This window comes from Penicillium canariense, assembly GCF_028826845.1.
Source record: "Penicillium canariense strain IBT 26290 chromosome Unknown utg000001l_segment0_segment0, whole genome shotgun sequence".
In the NCBI taxonomy this organism is placed as follows: Eukaryota; Fungi; Ascomycota; class Eurotiomycetes; order Eurotiales; family Aspergillaceae; genus Penicillium; species Penicillium canariense.
Genome location: NW_026622728.1, coordinates 2598265 through 2622199, shown reverse-complemented (window position 1 = coordinate 2622199; position 23935 = coordinate 2598265). Strand labels below are relative to the sequence as shown.

Here is a 23935-nt window from a genome sequence, read left to right as displayed (position 1 = left end):
TTTCTGGGCTCTTTCTGGTCCCCTTTCTCCCGTTCGGTTTGAATAGCCAAAAGCGGCGTTAGGGCACCAGTTGGGCGCCCGGACATCGTTGGTGATCATGGGAATCAGCCCTAGTCGTACAAAACACCCCAACCAACCACACCAAAGCCGCACACTGCCAGGTGGTCGTATCCATCAGCTGGGGTGAACTCATGATCGACTCACTGATCAGGAGCTAAAAGACGCATCATGCGAGCGACAGCAAGACCAGTATGGGCACCCCAGGGATCGACGGTTAGCACCGAATGGAGATAAGGTTGCTGGGATTCCGGCGCCCGGGCCATGCGTGCCTTGCATACCCTAGCCAGTGGTGGGCCCGCAACGTCGTCAAACATTGCTGACTCGGGAAGGCTGGAATGACCCGTTCGCTGAACAAGCACGCGTGGGAAAAGCAACCTTATTATCTGAAACGCCGGTTCCATATGGCGATCGTGGCTGTGAACTGCACAGAGCGGGGGCCCAGGACTCAGGGCCAGTTCTTGGACAAGCAGGAGAACGCGCTGCATACTTCGGCTGTGCACGCGGGATCGGGGACTCCCATTGAGGAGGCCCTTACGGACCTCCCGTCGCTTGCGGAGGGAGCGGACCGCAAGCCACTTGCTGGAAATGAGATGGTGGATCTCGGCGTCCCTCTCCAGCCTTTCACACCCCTCTAATCGTCTTAGTCCAGTTCATGATGCTTAATATCGGATGCACACCCAGCTGGTCCGGTGTGGCTGCTGAGCCCCATGAAACACGGAGACCTCCACCCCGCATTTATTTCCACTTTTTGCCGTGTCCCCCAACCATCTTCTTTCCCAAAGGCTTGGGCCACCGGTAGGAGCACGGCCCAAGGGATCCCAGTGCCACTCATGTGGGACCCTTGGCGAAACACCTAGTGCCGATGCCTGCCTGATCCGGACAATTTGATTTGTGGTCTCCCTGGACATATCATACAAGGTCAGCACTGCAATAAATGACTGACAGTGCGTTCCACGTGCGTCCCTGTCGTGGGATACGCGAACCCTTTGTTTCAGAGTGAATCAAGGGTTTTCCATCGACGATCTCCGCATTCGGTCCCGGTCATTAACATTCCGGAGACTGGCGTTATAGCTATGCAGGGTGGCCGACTCGTAAGGCTTAGCGGAGAGATGCGGCTGGCATGAAAGCAACTGCCGGTCGCTTGATAGTAGACAAATGAATAGCCAAACCGGTGGGGGCCGCGTCTCCATGGCAAGGGATCAGCACCCGTGCAGTCGGGAAAGGAAAATGAAAAAGAACTTACTTTCGCGCGTGGCCGGCTGCATGCCGCATCGCCGTAAGCTTGCGCTCGGCTTTTTTCCCCGCGAAAGGAGTGAGGAGGTTAGCCGTAGAGGAGTGCCCCTGGGCCAGTGCGTGATCTCCATGTGACCAAACCACGTTGGGCCCACGACATTGTTTCACCCTTGAAGCTCGTCCCCAACACAACCACGCGAGAATTCCGCGCAAAGCCAAAGCGCCGCAGTTACCGCCTCAGCATACTCGGCCCTGATTGGCTTTGATCGGCTCAGGTCGACCAATCTGGCGCACCTGGCCCTGCCGCCGCCGATCTAGACCCACGAGCGATGACGTTCCCCCCTTCCTAGACCCTTGTTCGATCTCTCACAGAAGCTCCAACGTCGAACCTGCGTATCTGCGCGTAACTGCTGCAGTTGCGCCACCCTGCCTCATTCCACCCGGCGCAGATTCCGGATCTGGTGATTTCCGCAGACGAACATGTGGTTGGCCATGTGCCGAGCTGTCCCTGGCGAGGCATGGCATGCCCTTGAACCAGTCCTCCAGTACTCCCATCGTGAAAGTGGACCAAAACCCACCCCCCACCACTCATGGCCTCAAGATAAGCCTGCATCTAGTTCCTGCCTTCGCGGCCCCCATTTCACAAAAGCCCTCTGAGCCAATCGCGTCCGCCTCGTCGCCTGTTTTGCGTGGATTGGCGGGTATGCACTTTACACAACGCCTGTTCTAGTTAGCGTCCGCTCGACAGAATTCCAGACCCTCCGGATATGCTTCATGCGGACTGCCCCCCGTCAGGCTCCTTGAGTCTGGCGGCGGAATGGTGTCACCGGCCCCATGGCTGGTGGAGCCCGCTGTTGTGGGCAGCTTATGCAAACTGAAGATCTTTCCCCCCATTCCGTTCAGGCTTAGCTTCTCTCTGCCCATGTGGGCCGGGATGCAAGCTGCTCTAGAACTCGTGTGTGTCAAGGCATGCCTCTAGTTCAGCTTGGCCTCGCAGTTGCTCCTGCATATATAGAGCTCGGGTTCCTGCTGTTTCAGAGCCATCATCATCCCAAGCACCTTCTATTGTATCAGCATCTTCAAAGTGGGCAAATCCCTTCCAGCTATCAAACGGATCACATCTACCATTGTGGCTACTTTCATCTGTCCTCTTCTGTTCTCCATTTTCGGGGCGGATTCAGCACACCGGCGAGAATCTTCAGATCAGCAATCCTCTGATACTCATTCTCCCCAACCTTCGACCATGTCTATCCCCGAGCCAACCTCCAAGTAGGTGGTCTAGAATATCAATATCTCAGCCTCAGGACCTAAGAGATAACTAACCGTTTCGGCCGTGTAGCTCCCGTAATGGCACTACCTCGCACACTCTGAGCCAAAATAACGTCAGTCAAGTCCCGCCGGCAAACCAAAACAGCGTGAACCGCTTCGCCCGGGCACCGGCAGCAGAAGGTCCCTACTACGCAGGGGCACGAATGCCGGAGCGATCCACGCACCTTGCCGGTCTATCAAGTCAAGTCAATGCGATGGATGACATCCTGAAGACCCAGAAATGACGAGTCTGCGTCAGTCAGACCCGTTGTCAGACCTAGAGTCAGAGTGAGGGTCAGGGTTGGGTGATATGTTCAATATGTGAGACCCGAAATGTATCATAAAGTGTACTCCTTGTCTATTTATTTCTATCCAACACAGTAAGACGATAGTTGAAGAATGTCTAAATATCGAACTTAAACACGCTCAGTGGTCAAAGCTAAAAGTCAAATCCCGAGTTCCCCTCAAAGCAATTTCCAGATGTAAGCCGCAACCTCCTCGTACTTCGTGCTGGGGAATTCATGACCTGCTTCATAGAACTTGAAAACTGCATTTCCACCAAGGACAGTCGTGGCATCTGAGACAAACTCGTCTTTGATGATAATCGCATCATTGTTGCCACAAAGGATGTGGACTTTGTCACTCGGCAATCCCTTCTCACTCTGGTTGCCTGACGACATGCTATTCTGTGCGCTCAGATGCTCCCCCAGGCGTGCCCAGGTACCCCATTGACGCTGAGCGAGGATCGGACCGTAACGCATACTGGACATGAAAGCGTGAACAAAGCCAGGGTGGCTGTTGACTTGCCATGCAACAGCAGAGGGAACATTAATATGAGGATATTCGCGAGACAGCACCTGGACCTCGGCCGCGCTTTGCGACGGAAGTTCCTCGGTGAGTGCATCTGCGGCACTGAGTTGATCATGCTTGTTCTTAGACTTCGGTGCGACAAGGGGACCAGCCCTGAGTCGACGACCAACGAGGAATCCCAGCAGACTCTCAGGCATGAGGCCACGCGAATACAGAAGACGACTCTGCAAGCTGATCTGCGAATCGCGAACAAGCCCAGAAGGTGCAAGGAGAACCAGCGACGACAGGAGCTGGGGGAAGAATGATGCGAAGGATGCGGCAATTCCGCCACCCAAGGAGTATCCAACCAGGCAGAACTTCCCGGACCCGGCACCAGTCCAGGAGATGGGTGATGAGGCCAGGACGAGCATAATCTGCGTCGCGAAAAGTCGATCATCCTGAGGGAGATCCGAAGGACAGTCGGAATACCCTCTCCCAAATCTAATATTTCCAATGTTCAGTCAGTATTCCTCACAAAATTGCATGTGCGTGGCAGAACCCACAAGTCAAACAGCATCACACGGCAACCCCGATCAACGAGCGCATGGGCTACCCCACCGAGCGCGATACACGGCGTAGTGATGCCATGCACGAGCAAAACCTTCGGGCCATCCTCAGGACCCCATTCATATACTCGAATCGAACCGTACGGAGTTGCGACATCCCGGGCGCCGGGGAGCACGTCATTCGGGAGTGGTAGTTTGCGGTTCTCTGCCTCCGACAGACCAGGCAAGACCGTTGAGCGAGGCGAGACAAGAACCGTCTCTTTGTGTCTGTCTCCACCGAAAAGCGATTGAAGCAGGATGCCGAGTGTGAACGACGCGCCCGTTATCGCCAACAGGGGAAGCTGTGTTCGCTGGTTGGCCCAGGAGTCGGAGAGGAAATCCACGGTTTGGTGGAACAGCGCCATGGTTACTCCCAGCTGTCCCTGGAACGAAGTTATCTAGCAGTAACAAAGGGTACAGCAAGTGAATGAGCGTCTGAGATACGAGAATACGACGGAAGGCGCGAACGAGTGGGTTGGGAGAGGGCAGAAGGCGGAGTCGTTGGGTGCCTCCGGCAAGATAGGACCGCGGCTCCATGTGGCCGATAAGCCCGATAAGGGGGACGTCATCGGGTCGATTCACGCGATTGGGAACTGCCCACTTGACAAGTCGCGACAAGCCATCGGCAGAGAACCGTGGGCGTTAAGGGATGATTCCTAGACTCATGTTTCTGCTCGTCTTTGTGAGACTGATACTCACGAAAGACAGTCGCGTTTGAAGTTTCCTTTCCTTTCCCCCGAGAAGACTGCTGATAGCCCGATACTGCTGCCCAATCTATAATCGGCCAGACGGAGTTTGCTCCGCACCACAACACCTGACGATGGAATTAAGCCCAATCAAGTCGGTCTGATGAGCCTAGTCAATTACAGCTTGGCTTAACCCGTCACATGAGGCAAGGATCGACGTGAAATTTAGAGACGGCCTCGCGAGGGCCACGAAGACCCACCCACCTTGCTATGAAGATTTCTGGCATGTTGTTATGGTTCATATCCAGTCAAGAAAGAAGTGTATCAACGGCCCTTCGCAAAGATGGGGTTTTATGTTCCATCCAGCGGCTATCGTCATACCTATGAAGATATAGATCTCTAAGGCTCAAAGCCTCTGCAATGCTACCTTTGATTTAGACGTCGACTAATGCAAGAACACAGCCATGTCACATTTGGAAATGCCTTTGTTGTTGTTGTTGTTCTGAACTTATGGAATAGTTTGCAGATTGCAAGTCCATTTGCTATTAGGTATCTTTGGTGGGATTTAGGAACTTAAGCAATGAGCGCCGGCGAACCAGTGGCAGAGCGAGAGCCTCAGCCGCAACTCGAAGTGTGTTCGGTGCAAGGCTTGCAGAATCCTTGAAACTGTGGGAAACCCCTGCCAGAATATGCCATTGATCCCCAGTCCAAATAAGTTTATTACGCCCTTCCAAGCGCCACAAGAATTTTCCGGTTTCTCCCAGCGCCCCTGTCTGTAAAACCATTAGGTAGATCACTTCCAAAATTGCCCATGGAGCAAACGGGCCTGACATTCTAACTGCTTGAATTGCAATAGGAAAGAGCCTAGTTCATCCTATTAGGGCATGGAGCATATGAGCGGCTTCGTTACTAGTGGCTGTTAACCCCGCATGCGATCGACACGACCAGCCAAGACCGCGTAGTCGTCCTTCATACCCTGTTCAATCTTTCGACGCTTCAGATTGAATCACTCACCGACTCAAAAAGCGGCAAGGGGCATCCATGTCTCGAATTGTGAACCCTAGTGACCCTTGAGTTGGTCAAATGGAATTTTCGTTTTGTCTCCAGGAGTACTATGAGTGCGAGCTGGAATATCGGTCGCATTCTTCATTGCAATCCTAATTTACAGTGTACGAAATGCTTACATATGCTGGAATGCATCATTACGAAGCGCTTGATTGTGATGTAAGTTAGAGGATGCACATACCAGGACCCCAATCATGCTGAGTCTATCAGTGTTGCGAATGCCAGCCAAGCTGACCTTTCTGTTTCGATTTGACGAATAGCCAGGTATGATATCTCAAGATGGGCACAGGGCCGAGACAGCCGTGTTCTCATTGAAGGATATTCTGCTCGTTCTGTCCGTTGTCCCCGGATAATATTACCCGGGAGGGGTCTCGCTACTGATCTGAAACACCCCATACCAAAAATGGGTGTGCAGAACGCTCGTCAGGATTTCTAGCGTGCCCCAAGAACCTGTTCCGACCAAAACATCACTATGTTCGCAGCGATATGTCCACTATTCACGCCACATAGCGGCCATCGGCTTTGGTGGCAATCTTGGCAGATTCAGCCCCCTCCACAGTGTCTCAATGGAGAAGGATATACAGGACTGTTTGCGCATAGGATCCATCGAAACAGAGCAGCAAAAGCCCGGGCTTTCAATTGACGATTTACGATTGACGGACAAACTAATGCCAAGCACATTGATATTGGCTTCTCGATCAACCCTCGAAAATGCATAAATGCAGGCTGCCATCGACAAAATCAGACGGAGCACTCTCCGTACCCGTGAATATTGAAACCGCTAGACGCTCCTTAGCCGCTCAAGATTCCAGTCTAGGACCCTGTCGAGACACACTTAGCTAAGTCTAACGACGATCCTTCCCATGTTAATCGTGGGGTTGGGTCCACTCCGAAATCAAAGCATGACACCGGCCACCACCCAATCTGGCAGTCCCCGTTAGTATGTGAAGGGACCTTTTTACTCTTTGCCTCATTGTCTATACCAGTTTGGTGACGGCGTAAAGGTCCGCGACACCGAGTATGATGCAGGGACGGAACTTGTTTGAGCCTTGCATGGCACGACAAGTAGATGCCCTACCCGATACAAGAAAAGATATATAAAGAGACTATCGGCGCGTCTCGGATCTTGCTTTTGTTCAGTCACTGCAGGCCAGTGTGGAAATCAATAGCAAAAGGATCAACCAACAAACTATTCGTTCCTTCGATTCTCTCAAAATGTATCAACGCACACTCCTTTTCTCTGCCATGGCGGCAGCTGCTAGTGCTCAGCAGGTTGGCACGCAGAAAACCGAGACCCACCCCTCTCTTACCTGGCAGACATGCACCTCCTCCGGCTGCACGGATCAGTCTGGCTCTGTGGTCGTGGACGCCAACTGGCGCTGGGTCCACTCGGTTAACGGCACCACTAACTGCTACACTGGCAACACGGTATGCTTGACGTTCAATCCACTCAAGGTTGTGACTGTCGCTGACAATTGAAATTTCCAATAACAGTGGGATGCCACTCTTTGCCCCGACGATGCCTCCTGCGCTACCAACTGCGCCGTGGATGGAGCGGACTACTCCGGCACCTACGGTGTTACTGCTAGCGGTAGTTCCTTGTCGCTGGACTTCGTCACTGGCTCCAACATCGGATCTCGTCTGTATCTCATGGAGGACGAGAACACGTATCAGATGTTCAAGCTGCTCAACCAGGAGTTCACCTTCGATGTGGATGTGTCCAACCTGCCCTGTGGCCTGAACGGTGCTCTGTACTTTGTCGCCATGGATTCTGACGGCGGTTTGTCCAAATACGAGAACAACAAGGCCGGCGCCAAGTACGGCACTGGATATTGTGACTCGCAGTGCCCTCGTGACCTGAAGTTCATCAACGGCCAGGTAAGTAGCTTCGTACTGGTACCATACAAAAGCATGAGTTTCAAGACCTAATTTATATTGTGTATAGGGCAATGTTGACGGCTGGGTTCCCTCCGAGAACGACCAGAACGCCGGTGTTGGCAACCACGGCGCTTGCTGTGCCGAGATGGATATCTGGGAGGCGAACAGCATCTCTACTGCTGTGACCCCCCACCCCTGCGACACCGCCGGCCAGACTATGTGTGAGGCTGACGCGTGCGGTGGCACTTATTCCTCTAGTCGCTACGCCGGCACCTGCGACCCCGATGGCTGCGACTTCAACCCCTACCGCATGGGCAATGAGAGCTTCTTCGGCCCCGGCAAGACCGTCGACACCAACTCCAAGATGACAGTTGTCACCCAGTTCGTCACCAGCGACGGTACTGACTCAGGAACCCTCTCGGAGATTAAGCGTATCTACGTGCAAAATGGCAAGGTGATTGCCAACTCAGCCTCGGACGTGAGCGGTGTCTCAGGTAACTCGATCACGTCGGACTTCTGCACTGCCCAGAAAACTGCTTTCGGCGACGAGGACATCTTCTCGCAGCACGGCGGTCTGTCCGGCATGGGCGATGCTCTGTCCCAGGGCATGGTTCTGGTTATGAGTTTGTGGGATGACCACTACGCCGACATGCTCTGGCTTGACAGCAACTACCCCACCAACGCCAGTGCCACCGACCCTGGTGTTGCCCGTGGTACCTGCAGCACTGACTCTGGCAAGCCCGCCACCATCGAGTCTGAGTCTGCCTCTGCCAACGTTATATTCTCCAACATCAAGGTTGGCCCGATTGGGTCTACTTACTCTTCCTAGACGTTGCGCGTGGCTGACTTTGTCTGTCTTGCCTTCGGCTAAGTGTCTTGCCTCTGGGTAGGGGACTGGTGCCATGCAGTAGCCAATATATCCAGCCAGGAAAATGGAAGGTGCAGGGTTGGAAAGGGGTGACGATGAGAGCTGTTGAACAGTACCTGTTTTTGTATCTATTTTCATTCACTTCTTTATAGGGAGATCCCCTCTCATTTTCATTTGCGACTGTTATTTTGTGCAATCTATTATTGAATTCAAACTATGATAGTCGATTATTGATCAATGTCATTTGCCAATTGGGCGGACCCACCGGCACTAACGGAGGCGGAAGATTCTCGGCCCGCGAAAAAAAGAGGCCAGCTCCGAAGGTTCGCCGACTTAGCTCTCCGTCTAGTCGCGACTACTTAAGAGGACCAAAAAAGCAAAATCGAACCGAATTGTGTCTCTGCCTCGCTGGAGTGGAAACCTGCCAGCTTGGCCTCTTTGTGTCACCATGTTCGACACGGTCTGCACGCTGCCGCTCTCCTCAGACTTGTTCACGCAGGCTATTCACCCTAACGAGCCCGTCGTGTCGGTCGGTCTGGCTGCGGGGCATGTTCAAACATTCCGGTTGCCGGCGGAAGAGACTGATATCGACGATGATGGCGCATCGACTGCGTCCTCACGCAATGGAAAGGGCCACATCGATACTATGTGGAAGACAAGGCGGCATAAGGGCAGCTGCCGGTGCTTGGGTTTCAGCATTGACGGCGAGATGCTGTACTCTGCTGGCACGGACGGCCTGGTGAAGATCGCCAAATCAGAGAGTGGGCAGGTGGTGAACAAAATCGCAATTCCTCTGGAGAAGACTGGGTATGCGGGTTTCTATCGCCTTCAAGTTTCAGCTTGAATCGCCCTCGCTAACAATTTCTTTCTCTGCTATGCAGATCTGTCGATGCGCCAACCGTGATCCATGCTCTCTCTCCTCAAACTCTTCTGCTTGCTACCGACTCGAGCGCATTGCACCTCTACGACCTCCGCATTCCTTACTCCAAGGTGTCTGCGCGTCCCGAGCAGTCGCATCACCCCCACGATGACTACATCTCCTCTCTGACCCCTCTTCCTGCCTCTGACACCAGCACCTCCGGCTTCAGCAAACAGTGGGTGACAACTGGCGGCACAACGTTGGCGGTGACTGATCTGCGCCGGGGCGTCCTGGTACGCAGTGAAGATCAGGAGGAGGAATTGATTAGCTCCGCATACATTGGCGGCCTGGCCAGCAGCGGTACCAGCCGCGGCGAGAAAGTGGCAGTAGGTGGGTCGAATGGCATCCTTACGCTCTGGGAGAAGGGCGCCTGGGACGACCAGGACGAGCGAATCTACGTCCAGCCCGATGCAGGTGGCGCCGAGTCCATCGAGACCCTGATAGCGGTGCCGGATGAGCTAGGCAAGGGCAAGATGTTGGCCGCCGGCCTAGGCAATGGACTCGTGAAATTCATCCGCATCGGTCCTAACAAGGTCTCTTCGGAGGTTGTCCACGACGAGACCGAGGGCGTGGTCGGTTTAGGCTTTGACGTGGAAGGCCGCATGGTCACCGGTGGTGGTCAAATTGTCAAAGTCTGGCACGAGGCCGGCAGTGGGGGCAGAGACGGCTTGGCGGGTGAAAAGCACATGCTCGGTGACAGCGACGACAGCGACGATGATTCTGATGACAGCGATGCTGAAGAGCGACCGAATGCGAATGCGGATGCGAACGATCGCAAGAAGCGCAAGAAGGGCAAGTCGGGCCGTGGCACTGGACCGGACGTCTTGGCTTTTGACATGGACTAAAAAAGGGATGCTTCGTGGCCTTTATCTGATACCCATACCTGTTCAATAAATCAAAGAAGAACCAAGTAAAAATTTCGATGCATGGCGTCGGTGTTTGGGATGGGCGAGGGTTTTCAAACAATTAGGGCATGCGTAGTTCGGACTCTCTCCGCCAATCCCACGGTTGAAGTCACATCCAGGGAGGGAGAAGGGGGGTGCGGAATTCGACAGGCAAAGTTATATCCGATACGGAAATACCCTGCAGCCACGGGGTGCTTATTCATGCTGAACTAAGCCCGTGGAATGTTCCGCAATACTTCAGTCGCATTGTGATGGTAGGAAGACATCAGCGAATCATTGAGTCATTTCTAGCAAAGAAACGGGCCATTCACGAGAGTATAAGAACCAATGGACCTGCGATGGAATTTCTATCCATACTCGGACCATAGACTGGTTGTGAGAAGTTGCACACTGCATATCGGAACCAAGCTCAGTCGAACTGCCGACGGCAGACCCCACAGGCCCCACGGTAGCCCATGACGTTCATCGGAGGATGGTGGGGTGGGGGGAAGCTCCATTATAAGACTGCATTGGCCCGCTCCCAATCAATCGGCGAATGGAGAAACTATAACGGACGGACACGCCATGGATGCCTTCGAGTATAACCCCAACCCCGGCCGCGTCGTCTTCGGCAGCGGCACCCTACAGAAGCTTCCCGATGAAATTACCCGGCTGCAGGTCAAAGCCCCGCTGGTGCTCTCGACGCCGCAGCAGGTCAGCCAGGCCGACAGTGTCAAGGGCGTGCTAAGAGGCCAGGTAGCTGGCATCTTCAGCGAGGCGACCATGCACACCCCAACTCATATCACCGACAAAGCGCTGGAGTATGCAACAGCGCAGGCCGCCGACTCGATCATTTCGATTGGTGGTGGAAGTACAATTGGCCTCGGCAAGGCCATCAGCATCCGCACCGGGCTGCCGCATATTTGCATTCCGACGACTTATGCGGGCAGTGAGATGACTCCCATCCTGGGCGAGACGGCCGATGGGTTGAAGAAGACTCGATCCGATCCTAAGATCTTGCCCGGCACGGTGATATACGATGTGGACTTAACGATGACCCTGCCGGCTGCCATGAGTGCCACGAGCGGTGTCAATGCCATTGCTCACGCAGGTAAGGGACCCTAAGATATACGTCGAGTCATCACGTTCCGATGAGCTAATCCCACGATCACCAGTCGAGGCTCTCTACGCCCGCAACACCAACCCAATTATCAATATGATGGCCATTGAAGGCACTCGGGCCCTCGCCTCCGCCCTCCCCGAGATTGTCGAGAACCCATCTTCTCAATCAGCCCGCTCCAAAGCCCTGTACGGCGCCTGGCTCTGCGGCGTCTGCTTGGGTAGCGTCGGCATGTCCATTCACCATAAGCTGTGCCACACACTGGGTGGCAGCTTCAATCTCCCCCACGCGGAGACTCACACTACGGTCTTACCGCACGCTCTCTCTTACAATGCTCCTAACATTCCAGAAGCTATGAAGCACTTAGCGGAGGCTCTGCCAGACAGCAATGGCGATGCGATCCATGGTCTGAATGTCCTCCTGGAGAAACTGAAGGTCAAGCGCGGCTTGAGGGACTTTGGGATGAAGGAAGAAGACATTGACAAGGCCGCTGATATTGCTGTTTCCAACCCTTACTGGAATCCTCGCGCGGTCGAGCGGACTCCCATCCGCGAGTTGATCCGCCGAGTGTGGGCGGGAGAGCCGGCGCAGGCCAACTTGTAAATATATTATCGCGCTAGATACTCAACTTGATGAATTGTACTTAGAGTTATGACACAAAAACACTAATCTGACTGAACACCGCTATTCATAATCATGTCTTTGTGAAGTATGTGTTTCCAGGCGATGCTGTTAGGGTTGGGTATCAGCCAACGGGCTGATCCGTAATTTTTGTTATCGGCGGCGGGGGAAGTGGGGGAATCATTTTTTTCTCCAAAACTTCTTGGGCACTCCCACCATTTCGCCCACTTGCCCCTCCAACATCAATCCCCGTGCGACAACCCCCCAAATGGGATCCGAAATGGAGGCCGCCCCGGTGCTGTCGACTCCCGACGATCGAATCCTCGAGGCGACCGAGCCTGTCGTCTCCCACGATGCGAAGAAGCCACTCTCTGACAACGAACTCTCCATCACCTATGACATCGAGCGCACGCTGAAAGAAATCCGCCAGGCGCGGTATAAGCGCATCGCCCTCCAGTTCCCCGATGATATGCTCCCAGATGCCCCGCGGGTCTTCCAATTACTCAGCCGCGGTCTCAACTCCGAGGAAGTTGTCAGTGTGAATGGGGCACACGCGACCAGCCAGACAGGTGGTGGCGCTGCGGATGCAGAAGAAGGCATCACTCAGTCCGTATCCCAGCTATCTGTGGCTGATGGGGCAGAGAAGTGGTCTCCCCGGTTATACATTCTGGCCGACACCTCGTACGGCACCTGCTGTGTAGATGAGGTGGCCGCGGAGCATGTGGACGCAGACGTCGTGGTGCACTACGGGCGATCGTGTTTGTCGCCCACGGCCAGACTGCCCGTGATCTATGTCTTTACGCACAAGGCCTTGCCTCTAGAGCCTGCCGTGCAGGCGTTCAAGACAACCTACCCGGACCCGACAACCAAGGTTATCATTGCGGCAGACGTGACCTTCTCTGGCCATGTCCCTGAACTCCATGCTCGCCTGGTGCAGGATGGATACAGCAATGTGTTTGCTACTGGAGTGGTCCACGAGCCATCTTCAGCTATTCCCAATCGTACTGTGCCTGAGACTGTCCGAGAGGCTCCAGAGACACTGGCAGACTGGCAGCTGTTCCACATTTCCGACCCACCAACGGCCCTTCTCTTGACCCTTGCGTCTCGTGTTGCCGCCATTCATATTTATCCCACGAATAACCCAAGCAACAACGACGTTAAGCCGCTTCCAGCCTCCACTTCAGCCGCAGTACGCCGCCGCTATGCCATCCTCACTTCCTTGAACACGGTCCCTATCTGGGGCATCTTGATCAACACCCTCAGTGTCAAGAACTATCTGCATATTGTGGAACATGTGAAGGAGCAAATTGCCGCCGCCGGCAAGAAGAGCTACATGTTTGTCGTGGGCAAGCTCAATGCTGCCAAGGTCGCTAACTTTAGTGAGATTGGTGGCTGGGTGGTCATTGGCTGCTGGGAGAGCTCGCTGGTAGATAGCAGGGATTTCTGGAAGCCCGTCATTACTCCATTTGAATTGGAACTAGCGCTGAAGAGCGACGCTGAGCGGGTGTGGACCGGTTTGTGGCAGAGTGACTTCCAGGCCATTCTCGACAAGCCGGCCGAGGAGGAGTTGAACGAAGATGAGCAGACGATATCAAACGATACAACCATTGACGAGGAGGAGGATATGTCGGAACCCGAGAGTGCACCGCCCGAGTTCGATTTGCGGACAGGACGGTACGTCTCGCATTCCCGTCCCATGCGGGATCCCGCACCCCGCGCTTCTGACCAGATCGATGGATCGACCGCGGCCGGGCCATCCGCTGCTAGGGCCCTGGCCCGGCGAGCTAAGGGTGACTTAGCGATGATCGGCGGCGCTGTATCACCAGGGGCCGAGTTCCTCCGGTCCCAACGGACATGGAAGGGGTTGGGGAGTGACTTCGATATCCGATACGATGAAGAGGAGGACCCAGCCGACAGCACTCTTGTGAAGGAAGGGCGCAAGGGCATCGCGAGGGGGTACACTGTGGGCGAATCGACCGAGAAGCATTAGCGCCGCATTGGGCCTTAGAGGCGGCGGCCGAGCGCCCTATAGAAGACATGCACCACCTGGAGACCAGCACAGCCTATTTGTACATGAGAAGCGATAGAATGCAATTAATTTCGTCGATCTACTCGGCTGCAACGGGGAAAGGTTGGATCTATTTATTGGGATTGTGCCCCATCTGCACTTGGCAACAATCAGCCTGAATGGAGGCTACGCAGTGTAGTATCACATGACGCTCTTTCATACGGGCGCATCCGGCGCGACTGAGAGTCTCTTTCGATCTTCCTTTTTTTTTTTTTTTTTTCTGGCGCATAAACCCGTGAGACCTCTCAATTCCCTTCTCCTGTTTTTGGCGAGATTTCGTTTCCCCTCTCTTTGCAACCCCCCCCTCTCCTCCCTCGCTCCCCCTTTGGATACCCGATCCGCCCAGCCCTTGCGATCCACGTCTTATCGATCACCGAACGGCTCAGTCTTGACGGCCTTGCATGGTGGCTTGTCTGGAGATGTGATTGCCCATCCCCCAACCTCAGCCCACCTTATCATGAGCTGCGTTTTTACACAAGTTGGCGATTCCGCGTCGTCCCATCTATCAACCTAATCTGAGCTGAGCGAGATCGGTATCTACTCGCGCGGGCCCGGTGTCAGGACCACCGCAACACGGCCATCATGGGGGAGACACTCACGAGCTCGGAGCAGGCACCGCAGCAGCTGGTTGAGAATGCCCTGCAAAATAGCGTTGTTCCCCCGGAGCGGCTGCTTTCCCTCTTCGAACGGGTGATCACCACCAATGCACCCATCCTCGAGTCGCTTCTACTCCAGATCCCGACCGATACGATCCTCGCGCTCTACCACTCCTCCCACTACCTTCGCACGTTCCTCCGATCATATCCGACCGCATGGAAATCGCTCTCGTTTCGACTTCTCTTCCCGTCGGGCACCCTCCCGTCAACCCGGATTATCATCCCGGGCATGTCGGACCCAGAAACCCAACGCCAGTCGCGACCATATGCCTTGGATCAGCTCCTGATGACCGTGGTGATTCCTTTCAGTGGGTGCCTCAAGAGCCTGGAACTGGATAACACGGCCGTCTCCGGGCAGATTCTGATCTCAACTGTGTTGCATGCGCGCCGGGAGACATTGGAGCACCTGTCGGTTCGGGGTTGCAAGAATGTATCTCTCAAGTACCACATTATCCCGTACCTGACCATGTTTGGGCTGCAGTACGATGTGGATATGGAGAAGAATATTGGTAGTTCTCCAGCAACACAGCGGCTTGCTCTCAAGAGTCTCTACGCGTACCGGTGCCGTCACCACCGTCGTCGGCCATACCTCTCGGCTTCACTACTGCGCAAGGACTCCGATTCAGAACCGACTCACGAACTAGTTAATCTCTGCCACAAACTGGGGATCTGGACGGACACTGCCTGGTGCACGACTCCTGCTGGGAGATGTTTCCGCAGGCGCGGGTATGTCTCGATGCGGGTTCCACAAGGCTCCCCAGAGGTCTGGGTGGTATTCGATCGACTCTGGCGATGCAAGAACTGGATTGGCCCTGTTGGCTACAAAACAGAGCGGCCGCGTGTGCGTGATGGGAAGCTGTGGGAGAATTGCGAGACGGGATGCTTTGGTGAAGCTCTAGGTACTGGGGAGGGCCCAGATGTTGGCGAAGGCAAGATGAAGCCGGCGCATTTACGGCAGAGCCACACCCGGTTCGTGGAGAACGTGAAATGCGACAACTGTTTTGAGGATATCTCAGAACGGTGCGAGCAATGCAGCATACTGATGCATTGTGTGGGATGTCGAAGAACCTTGTGTGCAAGCTGTGCTTATGAGCGGCCATACCTTCATCGAGAATCCTCAGCTACCAGCTCCGGAAACAACGCCAACAATGGCTCAAACACTTCAGTTTCCCTGTGGTGGGCACCTGGGGCGACCCTCTCGCCGAGCTCAATGCAAGACCCCGTCTCAAACCCCATCGACAACACAGCATTCCACGGGGGCGCGCCAACGTCCCACCCTGCTCTCAAGTTCCACTGGTGCTGCACAGAGCCCATCTTCTCCGGAGGCGGGGGTATCAGCATCGGTACTCCTAGTCGAGATGTCGACCAAGTGCGTGCTGTTCCTCTACCTCGAGGCCATGGCTGGGAAGACCTCGAGTATACCGTCAGCGAATGGAGCAAGACATTCCCCAAGTACGCTTATGGCGATCCCAGCAAACCCGACTACTCGTTGGAAACAGGGCACCTCGCCATGATGAAATGGTTGCTTGGGCCGCCCAACCGGCAGGTATCACCATGTCCGCGCAATCTATGCCAGGAGTGCTACGACTCGCCCCAGTGGAAAGTCCACTGCAAAAGCTGCTCGAAGCCACTCTGCATCGAACACGACCTCCGCGGGCTTCGCCTGCGCATCTGTGGCTACAGAGACCTTGCATTCGAGAAAATGACTATCCAAACCCGATCTGCGATCCATACATCGTCATCGTCACCTGATGCAACCTTCAGCCAACAACTCCACGGCTACGACCTCCCATTCCGAACGCATCGGATCATCGACTCCACCAACAGCAGCTTCATTGACGACCCACAGGGCGACGGCGTTGCAGATGACCATGACCTCGACACACCAAACGGTGACCGATTAACCCATCCTCTTCTCTCTCGCAATGCTACTCGCTCATTCTCCGCCCCACCGTCTAACCACTCCGGATCATCTTCGCCAACGTCCGTATCGTCCGAGTCCCCCTTTGAACCCCCACGTTGGCAAGGATGCCAATCCTTTTTTTGCCCCCAGTATCGCGCCGTCGGAGACCAACGACAACGCTGCCCAAGCCACCTCCGAGAATGCAAGGCCTGTGCCGTCTATGTCTGTCAGGACTGTGTGCACGCTAATCCACCTTGCAAGTGCTCCTACTGCGAGGAAAACTATCTATGCCCCAACTGCATGAAAGTCCGTGCCCGTGAAGGGACATGCCGCCGCCGCGAGGAGGAGAAGGCGCGGAGGGAGCGGAAGTGGAAAAAGGACATGCAGGTGCTCGAGGGCATCTTGGAGCTCAAAGTGGCTAATGAAGTTGCTGAGTTCGCCGGTCAATTCTTCGACCTGGTTGACCTCGACTCTGAAAACACAATTTCTCCTAGCCGTCTTGTCGACGAGACCGAGTCTGGGTTACCCCTACCTGCGAACTCCCATACCCTGCCCTCGGACTTGACCGTGAGTATCGGGTCGAGTATGTTCCTAGGGGCCACCCATGCTGGCCTGCTTTACGAGTCGGAATAAGCGTCTTCCAAGTACAGAGGCCCCTTTATTCACCGGATCTACTCCATCATCTACGCCGACTTCTGGCGATTTCTCTCTTTCTTTTCGGTCTTCTTTAGCGATATTTTCATACCACGGCGCCAGCGGGAGGCTACTTACTCAATTCCTGAAATTTTACCACATCACATCACATCACACTGAAATCTTTCTGCACGGAATCTATTTTCCGAAGCGAACTATGCATGGGGAAAGGGAGGGGGCGCGTGGAATACATGGCACTTCAGGCGGGCGTTTGCAACATAGGGCACACACTAACGGCATACACGGCACTCCTTGGTTCCTTCATTCTTCCTATTCTTTGTTCAATTTCCTCCTTTCAAATCAGACTAAGGCTGCAGACGGCGAACGGGGCGCTGTGCCCCATCTTGCTTCGTCGGCGACGGGCTTTGCAGGAACACAACCCGGTCTGACCATTATGGCTGGCCAATGGATGCAGGCACCGAGCCAGCACTTACGATTCATGCTCCTTTATCTTTTTTCTCTCCCTCGATGCTAGACTGGTTGACCCAGCGCGTTACTAGAGGGAGGATGGCGTGGCATGGCAAAGTGACCTGGTTTATTTTCTTATGATCAAGCTGGCTGTGCACCATCCTTCACTTTTCCATATATCATTATTTACTGCTAGCCATCAACCTCGCCCCTTCTAGCGATTTGCTACCTATCCACGAGATCCGGCCTGTCTCTTCCTCGTACTCTCTCGGTTTTGGGAAGCAAGTACCTATCCGCTTAGTGTCCGTGGAACCCCGGCTTGTGAGGAGAAGCATAAGGACCCATCTTCACACGCTTTGGTCCGATTGGTAGAAATCTAGGTGCATATCTACTGCTGCCTGACCTGCTCCGTCCATATTCTCTCTCTTAGAGTTATATCATCCTGTTTGAGGCTAATCAATATCAAAGACCAATGGGTGGTGACGTGGTGTATCAAATCACAATATCAAATATCTTTCACGGTATATCTTATTGGTCCAGCGCCTGACAAATAGGTCAACCACCCGCAACTACTGTAGTTCGGGTAATATCCGCCTCGCAGGACCTCGCAATTCTGATCCACGTCTTGTGATACTATGATCATCACGGATGTTAATGGCCTGTTTCGGACTGACGTGGCAGCTGCGACTCTTGCATACCGTCAACACCCGCGTCAATCAAACCTGAACTCGTTCCTTCGGAAGCACGTCCTGAAAGCCGCGAGTGCTAACTCGCCGTTTCGTGGGGACAACGCCCGAATCGGGTATAGCGATCGAACCGGACCCTTCCCACTCCAGTGGATGTGGATGTAGATGCCAGTTCCACGGATGGGGCGATCCATAGCTGCCCAAAGTACCCCGCTAACCTGGTCTAGCTAGGTATCTTTGTCCCTTCGGTACGTTTGCGCTAACTGGTTCCCCGCCTCGCTTCTTCGAAGCGAGGTGATCCGGCGCAAAAGTACGAAATACGATCGCTAATCGGCCGGAGATGGGCCGTCGGCTGGGTGGTAGCGTTCCCAGCAGTATGGGAAGGATGGGTCGTCGGATGACTCCATTCTGTCGGGTGAAGACGTGGAGAAGACATGTAAGGACCTTGGGGCTTGGCTGACGATCGGCCCAGAGCTTAGTTATAGGCGATGTATTCCATCTTGTGTCTCACAGGATCCCTAGCACTACTACGGTGGACACGACTGTGGGCTCCCGGAAGGAAAATTCCTTGCTCGCCTTCTTCCGTCGTTTACAGAGTACAGATGTTCAGCTCCCCCCTTAAATATGACTCAGGTACGAAATGAAATATGAGGTCACGGGCAGTCCTCGCCGTCACCTGTGGTGGTACTGCATGCAGCATACACCGTGTAGGCTCGGCACTGACCCTAGCACTGACCCTGCCCGGCTCTTGACAAATTCGTCAAGGACGTAGTGACAGAAACAAGAAACGTAGAATGGGACTGGTGATGCCGTCATCCTGGCAAAAGGCTAATTCCTCCGAATGTCGCGCTGAAGGTCCGACGCAAGTGTAGCGCCGTGGGCCAGTGATCATTCACTGCGCCGATGCAATATGCGCTAAGTGCCGACATCGTCATATTCCTCTCTGGCCGTCAGCGTCCGCTGTCCAAGCAAAACACCAGCATCAGCACCAGCACCAGTACCAGCATCACATCAGCATCAGCATCAGCAGCGCCTCGGCTGGGCGTCGGTCATCTGATGACCACGGGGGGCATCCTTGTAATCGTGGGACACCAAGTCGGTCGCGTACGTGTCTTCATGTACTTGGACCGCGACGATGCGGTCAAGGACAACAAGACAGCCGGGCAACGGCCATCATGCGACCGAAGACCACGTGGATTTGGAAGATGCAACGTCCCGCAATGGCCTTGCACCTGAACGTCTCATCGGCGGTGAACCCAGCGGTTGGGACCAATAGGACGCTGTCTGAGGCAGTCCTGTGCAGTGCAGAAACCGGACGCTCTCCCCCTCCGGTGCTTTTCTGTCAACGCAGAGATCGCGCGGTTCGGGTGCCGATCCCTAAGATCAGCCCAACTCGGCTCCCCCGGGCGCCCTGGTGATGGTGGACGGGGTACATGTACCTGTCCCTGTACCCTATCGGAGCTGACCAGTGTACCAGGCAGACGGGTACATGTCTCGTCCCCGTCCCTTTCCTGGCCCCCACCCTCGTTAGGCGGCAACTGAAAGGGGGTTCGACCCTCGATATCAGATCGGCTGGCGCGGATGTAGCCACAAAGCCCCCCGATTGGTACGGGGCGTCTTCAGGGGGGTCACCCTGGAAGGCATCCCATTAGCTAGCGAGGGGCTCCGAGAGGGGCGGAGGGCATCTAAGGGACTCGGACTGGGGGCCGGTGGTAGCGCGATCTGTGACGGCGTCACTAGTTTGCCGTGGTTTGACATCACGGCCCTGTTTTTCTTTGATTTTGGGTTTTGCTTTTTCTGGGTTGTGGCCCAGGGGTGGGGTGCGAGGGGGGGAGGCGCGATGCAGGTGGAGAAGGCTGCCAACTCCCAGATCCAGCTATGACTCCCCGCGGACGAATATCGTCTATCTTCCCTTCTTCCCCCCTAGACCAATCGAATAAGCTACAGGTGCCAAAACCTGCATATGCCGGGATTTACCCGGGTCTTCCTGAGTGGGCTAGGCGGGCCGCCATCCCGTTTCTGGCGGGGCTCGGAGCTCGTCTTATTCACTCGGGTAGGGTGAATCCAGGGGGGGTCAAGAGAGTCGGTGAAGCAGACCCGAACTTCAGCTGCAGATGCGGTGGCCTTGGATCTGATTGGATTATGAGGGGGCTGTTGATATTTCCTGGCCGTTTGGCTCGCGTGGTTGGCGAGTTGCGCCGGATGGGAAGACGGTGGCTCGTGACCGGTTTCTGTCCCAAGCAAACATTTCGACAATGCTTTTATTGGCTTTTGCTTTCTTGTTGGGATCGAAAAATGACACTAAAATTAAATGATTTGGATTTTTCTTTGGTGGAACTTTCCATTTCACATATTCTTTTTTTCTCAATCGGGTAATCACCCACTGTGGATGGCCCATGTTATATAAAGGGGCCTGGCGTCGCGATAGCTGCCGAGTCAGCATTTGGACATCAACCATAGTTCCTCACGGCTTGCGCTGCCTTCAATCTCATCCTCGACTCCCTCATTCTGTTGTCTTGCTCGGTGTGCATACGCGACCACATCTGCTCTCCAACCTACACGGCTCCATATCGATACCCATATACCTCCCTCCGCCTCTCTACAGACGATAGCGTGTGTCGCCATGGACTCTGTCAAGACCAAGGACGTCTCGCAGGGCAAGGACAAGCCCATGACCAGCGTCGAGGCATACCAGCGCCGATGGGCGCAACTCATGGACGACACGGCCAAGCAGATCCAAAAAATTCGAGGTACGTCCCCATGACATGTGATGGATCAGATGCAGGGCGAGAAAGTTGACGTTTATTTTTTTTTTTAGATGAAGAGCAAGCCCGGAAATCGAGCCAGGCCTCGAATCGATGAACTAAGTTCCCCTTGCGCGGCTGCGGCTGCCGGGGCTGCTCTTCTTGCCTACGTCGGAGTTTATGGGGGCTTTCTTTTTTTGGCCGTGTTTTGTGTGACGGGTTTCCTTTCTTGACTATATTTGCATTGGTGAAGCGGTCCATGGAGAGCACGATGCACAACCGGCCGGAGATGGACGAAACGGTTTGAATTTGCAAAGGTTGGGCTTCTGGGACACTCGCTTTTTTTTTTCTTTTTTTCGCCTTCGAAAACGGAGTTGTGCTGCGGTTGGTTTAGACGGGGCATGAGACAATATGGCATTTCAGCACCGCCACCCAGGTCTTAGCCTGGGTATTATGATTTTCCTGCATTTTTCCTGCGCGTACCAATGAGCGATCTTCTAGAAAGTGGGAATCTGGTGAGGCTTGCATATCCGAGGGGAACATCCCTGGCGGATCGCTCGCCCTGGCCTGGTTTCGAATTTGGAGAGACTATTCCAATGCCAAGTCGACGACTATCATTTTTCATCATTGTGATTGCGACCGTTATCCATTCTTTGAGCGTTGGACATTCCTGTCCTGTCCTGTCTTCTCCTGTCGCGCCGATAACGGCCGCCTTATCCGACGCGCATATGCCTGAGCAAGGCTCAAGATCGATGTTTTAGTCCTCCCCATCTGGTCGCATGTCATGGCGTGCAGATGAACGCGAAGTCGGTCAACGGTGCAGGCGGGGGACGGTCATGTAGCCGGTTGACATGCGCTATTCGCCTACGCCGTTTCAGCTCGCCACAGGCTCAACGAGGAATTCTGGGATTGAATGTCCTGAGCGGTGAGTGCCTGGTTGCACGAGCATCAGCGAGCTGCTCGGCACGCCTGTCGCTAGCTATGTATGTATGTCCAAGGCTTCGGATTCTCTCGGGCGAGCTCAGGCCGCGATCGACATGGCTGCTCTGTGTCGCGTTGGGATCGACGCCCGCTCCCTGCAGACAATTTTTTGACAGCATTCCGTACCGTTGTCGCATTGGGTGGCACCCATGGGAATCCAATGCCCCCTTTAGGCTCGCGGGCTGCCGATCGAGACGAACTAGTCATTCTGCAGATCTGTCATAATCCCGTTTCGCCTCCGGGAGGAGGCTTTGACGTGTGCTTCGAGGCTCATGCAAGGAGCGGGAGATAAAAGACGCGTATAGCGCGGCTAGAAGGATTTTGTTCCAGCCAGACCTGTCCCAGATAGTGGATCCAGGGGAATGGAGAGGTCAAGATCATCGTGAGGTCCCATATCGATGCAGCGGTCATGCTGGAAGCATGGCTTCCAGGCTGATGGGCTCTCCGAGGCTTCGCAAATAATTCCTTTTGCGGGTGGTGTACACCATGTAGTTCTCATGGTCCGCGGGGGGCCAATGAGAGTGCTCGGCCCAAGCTCCCTTCGAAAGTGGGCTGACCTCCCCACCGCGTTTGCTTGCTTTGCCGAACTCCGTCACTCCATCAACTCCCCCCCTCCTCCCCCTCCACCAACCCCGCGTCATCATGTCCTCCGCCGATCCAGAGCAGAATCTCTCGCCCGCTGAATTGGCCGACCGCGAACGAGAGGAGACGGAGCGGAAGGCCCGCGAGGCAGCGGAGCAGGCCCAGCTCCCCTACAATTGGACCCAGACCATTCGGGATGTGGACGTCACGGCGCCGATTCCTGCCAACATCAAGGGCCGTGACATGGAGGTGACCCTGACCAAAAGCAAGATCCGCGTGGCGATCAAGGGACAGGAGCCGATTATCGAGGTATGAGCCAGCCACCGAGCTATTCCAAATTGTTGGGTCTACAGTCGACGGTGTTCTTTGCAGCAGTCTAACTGACTTCCTTTTTTTTTTTTGCTCAGGGCGACTTCCCCCACCCCATTCTCGTGGATGAATCCTCCTGGACTCTGGAGACAACCACCAAGCCACCTGGTAAGGAAGTCAATGTTCACCTCGATAAGGTGAACAAGGTGGAATGGTGGCCGCACGTGGTCACGTCAGCGCCCAAGATCGATGTGACCAAGATCACCCCAGAAAACTCCAGTTTGAGTGACCTGGATGGGGAGACCCGTGCCATGGTTGAGAAAATGATGTACGATCAGCGACAGAAGGAGATGGGTGGCCCCACCAGCGGCGAGCAGAAGAAGATGGACTTGCTGAAGCAATTTCAGGAGCAGCACCCTGGTACGTTATCGCATTCTCATTCGAAGTCCTGGGATAGTTGGAGCTCTCTCTGTTCTGGGGAACCCTGTGGCTAACATGTGCAACAGAGATGGATTTCTCCAATGCGAAGATGGGTTAAAGCTGGTAGGGCCCCTAACAGTCTATACTCGTGTCCTATACAGAATTATTGCATGTATGAAGTATTGAGTTATGTGCATCCGGGGCTAGCGCTTACCCTGGGTGAATGATGACCTCTCTAAACAACCCCATTCTCATACTGGTTATTTTGCCACCCTACATGAGTCATACATTGGCCATAGACGATGCTTCCTAGAACTTCTTCTACTTGTTTGAATTCACAAATATGGTGCAGTCACCTTGAATTTACGGCCATTCGTGATATACTAAAGACAACGCAGATACTAGCATGCACCGCCTACCAAGTGGCCCGACCAGGACGAATACGAGAA

General features: G+C 54.5%; 10 protein-coding genes across 10 annotated transcripts; 9 read left to right on the top strand and 1 right to left on the bottom strand.

Annotated features, from left to right (window-relative positions):
* Positions 1 to 461: 461 nt before the first annotated feature.
* Positions 462 to 695, top strand: N7482_000909 (uncharacterized protein; the record flags this gene model as incomplete). Its single annotated transcript, XM_056683034.1, has 1 exon — positions 462 to 695. One exon carries the CDS (start codon positions 462 to 464, stop codon positions 693 to 695), a length of 234 nt encoding a protein of 77 aa, XP_056546640.1.
* Positions 696 to 2536: 1841 nt separating this feature from the next.
* N7482_000908 (uncharacterized protein) lies at positions 2537 to 2846 on the top strand (the record flags this gene model as incomplete). The annotated part of the gene is made up of 2 exons (XM_056683033.1): positions 2537 to 2562; positions 2633 to 2846. 2 exons carry the CDS (start codon positions 2537 to 2539, stop codon positions 2844 to 2846), a joined length of 240 nt encoding a protein of 79 aa, XP_056546639.1.
* Positions 2847 to 3065: 219 nt separating this feature from the next.
* N7482_000907 (alpha/beta hydrolase) lies at positions 3066 to 4360 on the bottom strand (the record flags this gene model as incomplete). The annotated part of the gene is made up of 2 exons (XM_056683032.1): positions 3066 to 3891; positions 3954 to 4360. 2 exons carry the CDS (start codon positions 4358 to 4360, stop codon positions 3066 to 3068), a joined length of 1233 nt encoding a protein of 410 aa, XP_056546638.1.
* A 2601-nt stretch (positions 4361 to 6961) lies between these two features.
* N7482_000906 (glycoside hydrolase family 7 protein) lies at positions 6962 to 8453 on the top strand (the record flags this gene model as incomplete). The annotated part of the gene is made up of 3 exons (XM_056683031.1): positions 6962 to 7174; positions 7241 to 7624; positions 7692 to 8453. 3 exons carry the CDS (start codon positions 6962 to 6964, stop codon positions 8451 to 8453), a joined length of 1359 nt encoding a protein of 452 aa, XP_056546637.1.
* A 487-nt stretch (positions 8454 to 8940) lies between these two features.
* Positions 8941 to 10256, top strand: N7482_000905 (WD40 repeat domain-containing protein; the record flags this gene model as incomplete). Its single annotated transcript, XM_056683030.1, has 2 exons — positions 8941 to 9299; positions 9374 to 10256. 2 exons carry the CDS (start codon positions 8941 to 8943, stop codon positions 10254 to 10256), a joined length of 1242 nt encoding a protein of 413 aa, XP_056546636.1.
* Positions 10257 to 10880: 624 nt separating this feature from the next.
* On the top strand, positions 10881 to 12018 carry N7482_000904 (maleylacetate reductase; the record flags this gene model as incomplete). Its single annotated transcript, XM_056683029.1, has 2 exons — positions 10881 to 11406; positions 11471 to 12018. The coding sequence occupies 2 exons, from the start codon at positions 10881 to 10883 to the stop codon at positions 12016 to 12018; spliced, it is 1074 nt and encodes a 357-aa protein (XP_056546635.1).
* A 286-nt stretch (positions 12019 to 12304) lies between these two features.
* On the top strand, positions 12305 to 14026 carry N7482_000903 (2-(3-amino-3-carboxypropyl)histidine synthase subunit 1/2; the record flags this gene model as incomplete). Its single annotated transcript, XM_056683028.1, has 1 exon — positions 12305 to 14026. One exon carries the CDS (start codon positions 12305 to 12307, stop codon positions 14024 to 14026), a length of 1722 nt encoding a protein of 573 aa, XP_056546634.1.
* Positions 14027 to 14686: 660 nt separating this feature from the next.
* Positions 14687 to 17296, top strand: N7482_000902 (uncharacterized protein; the record flags this gene model as incomplete). Its single annotated transcript, XM_056683027.1, has 1 exon — positions 14687 to 17296. One exon carries the CDS (start codon positions 14687 to 14689, stop codon positions 17294 to 17296), a length of 2610 nt encoding a protein of 869 aa, XP_056546633.1.
* A 2057-nt stretch (positions 17297 to 19353) lies between these two features.
* N7482_000901 (uncharacterized protein) lies at positions 19354 to 20332 on the top strand (the record flags this gene model as incomplete). The annotated part of the gene is made up of 5 exons (XM_056683026.1): positions 19354 to 19554; positions 19610 to 19700; positions 19754 to 19811; positions 19928 to 20056; positions 20107 to 20332. 5 exons carry the CDS (start codon positions 19354 to 19356, stop codon positions 20330 to 20332), a joined length of 705 nt encoding a protein of 234 aa, XP_056546632.1.
* Positions 20333 to 22817: 2485 nt separating this feature from the next.
* N7482_000900 (NudC domain-containing protein) lies at positions 22818 to 23604 on the top strand (the record flags this gene model as incomplete). The annotated part of the gene is made up of 3 exons (XM_056683025.1): positions 22818 to 23066; positions 23165 to 23486; positions 23573 to 23604. The coding sequence occupies 3 exons, from the start codon at positions 22818 to 22820 to the stop codon at positions 23602 to 23604; spliced, it is 603 nt and encodes a 200-aa protein (XP_056546631.1).
* Between the last annotated feature and the right edge of the window lie 331 nt (positions 23605 to 23935).